Here is a 4576-nt window from a genome sequence, read left to right as displayed (position 1 = left end):
AAGGGTATAAGTTTTACGATTCAGATACTGGGAAGACAATAATCAGCTGGGATGTCGTATTTAATGAAGAAGAAGAATGAAATTGGGAATCTCAAAATGAATATTACAACTTTTTCTCATACTTTGAAGAAAAAAATGTGGAACAACCAAGGATGAGCAAACAAGAGAAGAACCTACTACTCTACTAGTAACACAACCATCAAGTACTCAAGAGAATTCATCTACATTAACTTCAAGTGAAAGAGTACCATGCTTTAGAAGCTTACAGGACATTTATGAGGTAACAGAAAATCAAGAAAATCTTACTCTATATTGCCTCTTTGCCAATTGTGAGCCTATAGATTTCCAAAAAGCTATAAAGAGCAAAAAATGGAAAGATGTGATGGATAAAGAAGTCAAGGTGATCGAAAAGAAAGGTACATGGGAGTTAACTCCACTTCTTGAAGGGCATAAGACAACCAAGATTCGAGTTGATAATAAAGTCTTCCATAATAGAAGAAAACACATTGATGCGCACTATCACTATATCAGAGAGTGTAATGCAAGAAAAGGAGTGCAAGTGGAATATATAAAGTCTCAAGATCAAGTTGTTGATATTTTTATCAAACCTCTCAAATTTGAAGACTTCATCAAGATGCAATATTTACTTGGAGTCACAAAATCAAGTTTAAGAAGGGGTGTTGGAAATTAAACTTTATTTTATTAATAGAGATAAAAATGAGATAAGGTGACATTTCTTGATAAGAAAATAGGGATAGAATTTGATGAGAATGAGAGTTCGTGATAAGAAGAAAGCGATAGAATTTGATGAGGTGATAATCTTGATAAGAATAAGACTTCATAGAGATAAAATAAAAAAATATATAGTGCTTATCTAATAAGCCTATAAATATGTACTTTTTTCAATGATGAAGCAAGTTGAGAGTTGCTTATTTTATTCTCCTCTTCTTCCACGTAGAGATTCTCATCCTCCACATAAAGTAAATTTTCCTCTCATAACTCTTTTATTTCTTCTCCTATAATTTCTTTTTTTCCAATAGTTTTTGCCATGAATGAAGTCTCAATGATGGACCAATGTGGGAACTTCTAGCTAAGATTAGATCCATCCTAGGCTAGGTCTGAATTGGAACTAGTCTGGGTCCGTAATTGGGGTCGGATACTTAGTTCTTGGGCCACCCAACTGGTTACAGCTCCAACCCAATAAGTGGAATATGTTTTTTTATTTTTTTTTCTCTCTCTATATATATAAATTAAAAGTAAGCATCATAATCAACCATATTCATATTTAGATGGGATCCTCTAGTCCACACTTTGTGGATAGAGGATGGACCATAAAGGGTCATTGGTTGATTTGGATCCTCTGGTCCACACTTTAACAGATGGATTCATTCAAATTAATCCAATTAATATAGTGATTCATCCTCTAGATTTCATTCATGTTTGTCTATGTTAGGTAATTATTTAATAACTAATTTATTTTGTTATATTATATCATTCTTACCGAGATGATTTTTATTATTTAATAATTAATTTAAATTTATTTATCATAATTTTTTATATTGATTAATTATTTAATAACTAATTAATAATTTTTACTATATAGTTATTCTAAGTCATCCGAATTTGGCAAATAATTTTATAAATTTATATATTTTTAAAAAAGTTAATAGAATCGTGACAAACTGTGATAAATTGTACTGAAACGTGAACTGACAATTTTAAACCATAAATTATAATCACTTTTATGATTAAAATTAAGGATCAATCAGATAAAAATCGTCGAATTGATAGTTTCGAATTATCAAATTGAACCAAAGTTGGTTTAGCTGAGATGTTCGCCTATTGTTTCTTTTCTTTTAAAATAACTTTTTGTTTTATTATATGCATAAAGAAATCAGCACTTTAGATGCTCTATAGCATTAGTTCCTCTATGCCATTTAATTATATCAGGAATTTGACAGAAAATAGAATCTATAGAAAAAATAAATTAAAAAAATATATAATCTCAATAATCATGCAAGTATCAGCAGGAATTATTCCGGCCCATAGGCTGAATGGTGCCCTAATTAAGTATTTTATCATATATTTCACACTAGATTTTCTGTGGATGTAAACAAGAAGAGCAAACTAATTTGCACTCAGGGATAGGTGTCATGGATAGGTCTTCTAATGATATACCAGATGATACATGATCAATTTAATATAATCCTTTGAATTTCAAATAGTCATAACTTTTGACTCCGGATTTGGAATCAAGTTATGAGTACTTGTAACCTTCATTTTTTTTGTGTCTTCAACAGAGTTTTTAAAGATGTTATTACTAATTTTAGTAATTTCTATTTTTATGATATTTAGAATATTTTTGATATTTATGAACCTTAATTAGTTTATAACAACGTTCTATTTTATTAATTTTAATTTTTTGATAAAAAAATTTTCTTTTCTATCTTTTTCTTTCTTTATAAGATTGAAATTGATGTTGGTATATTATGATTTTTTTTTGATAATTTATATCAATCCCAATCTAATTGTACCATAATTAATCCATCTTTTATTAATTAAAATTTTCTTTTATAGTAAATCCAACTTGTTTTTCTTGTTTTTTTTGGTATTCACCCATCTCGACTTTCTCCCCTAATCTCCCATCTCCTTACCTCACACTGTAATTATTACCCTACTCGGCGTCACTAAACATCTAGAGTTTTAAACTTAGTTGCGATATATTATGGAGGATTTTCTTTTAATGGATAGTGGATCCAAAAATATTGGCGGTTAGGATGAACCTCCATCTGTATTTTCTCGATTTATCTAGATGATTGATGAAAAATTTTTATAAGATTAGAGCAGTCATTTTCAGGATTAGTGGCACTAAGGGTTCTAATAGATTATGACAACTAATTAAAAAAAAAAAGAAAAAAAAAAAAAGCAAACTAATCAGGCGAACTCGATCACCGACCTCGGTTGTACAAAAATGGCAAACTAATTTCAGCTGAGGTCGATGAGTTTACAGAAACATAATCGATGAGATAATTTTGTTAACCAAGTAGCTTATTCGATTGTACTCGTAATCTCTCGTACTCATTTCGATTATGCATAAATTTACAGAAGCATTAAAAGAAAAAGAAAATACAAGTAGGTAGCATCCGTCTGCACACAAAAAAATCTCAAAAAAATAGAAAGAGAGATGCAAATCCACAATAGTAATTACTTCAATCAATCCGATAACCATGCAAATAGAGGTTATAGTGATGGCCTTAAATCCACGAACGAACGAATTTCAATCGGAGGCGGTTCTCTCCAAGCTCTTGCCGCTGTCCCCCCTCAGATACCTCAGCTCGAGCGACACCTGCCTCTCCATCCGCAGCTGCCTGTAGAACCCTTCGATGAACCTGTCCGCCCTCAAATTAATATCCTCGCCGGAGCCACCGTCGGGGGACGACGACGACGACGCGTCGCTAGCCGACCTCGTCATCTGCGTCGCCGGGTCCGGCGAGCTCATCAGGCTCGACGACGTCCACGAGAGCGCGAACGACGACCTCGAGTCGTAGTAGTCGTCGGAGCAGTCGAGCAAGCTCGGCCTGGTATGGAAGCTGAGCTCGGCCGCCGGGGACGAAGATCTCTTGAGGGAGGAGACGATCCACCGGGTGGCATCGAAAGAGAGCAGGAATTTTACGTTGGCGATCGCCCGCCGCAGCCGGCTCAGCATCGAAATTCTCTTCTTGGAAGCCATGGTGGAGATGGATTACCAGAGAGATCGTTATAATAATAAAAATAGACGTGATGGAGTTGGAGTTTTATCTGGAATATCTGAAACTGGCTGGTCTATTAAATCGGCTCGGATCAAACAATGTAAATAAATAGAAACATTTTCTTGACTACGTACCAATTAGTTCTAAGTCTTCACGTCAAGTTTCCTATGTGCATGTTCTTAGCGAGGAAGTTAGAATGGTCCGAAATTTAATTAATTGATTTCGATTTTCTACAGCAATAATCTCAATACATTAATTTTCTCTCACTTGTACTACGCGTCATTAATTACCACATATTAGACCACGAATTAGTCTACACAGGTTCCCTGAATCACCGCGTAATTTCGTTGTAACTTGCCCTTACCATTTTATAGACGCGAACGCAAGCGCACGACGAAACGGCATCCCCGATTGCTATGAATCCACCTATTCGATTTCGCTGGTAGTTTCTTCCCGACTTCCCCGATTCCTACGCTGCGGGGCTCCTTTTCATGCTTTGTTGGTTGTTTGATTTGAGAAGGGCGAGATCGAAGGAGGAAGCGTCGAGCTCTGATAGGGATTCCCCCCATTATTAGGTATGATTTTCTTCCGGGCAAGATGTTGGTTTTCCGTTTCCCCGTGTATGTTTCATTTGTTAGATAAGAAGAAAAGAGGCTTTTTTCCTTGCCTATTGGGTTTCTTCATCGTTCCTGATGTGGTGATGAAAGGGGCTCCGCCAGTAGATCAAAGTAAACCAATTAAGCCAAGCGACGATCTTGTTTGTCAGGCCGGGTGTGACAATCCTATCGGCTCCAATCGTGCCCGAATGACCGCTTAGGGACAGCCCA

General features: G+C 35.3%; 1 protein-coding gene across 1 annotated transcript; it reads right to left on the bottom strand.

Moving 5' to 3' along the window:
* Positions 1-3277: 3277 nt before the first annotated feature.
* LOC122031562 lies at positions 3278-3730 on the bottom strand. The gene has a single exon (XM_042590661.1). The coding sequence runs from the start codon at positions 3728-3730 to the stop codon at positions 3278-3280; it is 453 nt and encodes a 150-aa protein (XP_042446595.1).
* Positions 3731-4576: the final 846 nt, after the last annotated feature.

The sequence above is a fragment of the Zingiber officinale genome, chromosome 11A (genome assembly GCF_018446385.1).
Source record: "Zingiber officinale cultivar Zhangliang chromosome 11A, Zo_v1.1, whole genome shotgun sequence".
Lineage (NCBI taxonomy): Eukaryota > Viridiplantae > Streptophyta > Magnoliopsida > Zingiberales > Zingiberaceae > Zingiber > Zingiber officinale.
Note: the sequence above shows the minus strand (reverse complement) of the source record. Positions and strands in the feature narration are given on the sequence as shown.

Bases quoted from the DNA above. Each gene is read 5' to 3' on its own strand.
- LOC122031562 (XM_042590661.1), bottom strand. From the start codon at position 3,730: ATGGCTTCCAAGAAGAGAATTTCGATGCTGAGCCGGCTGCGGCGGGCG.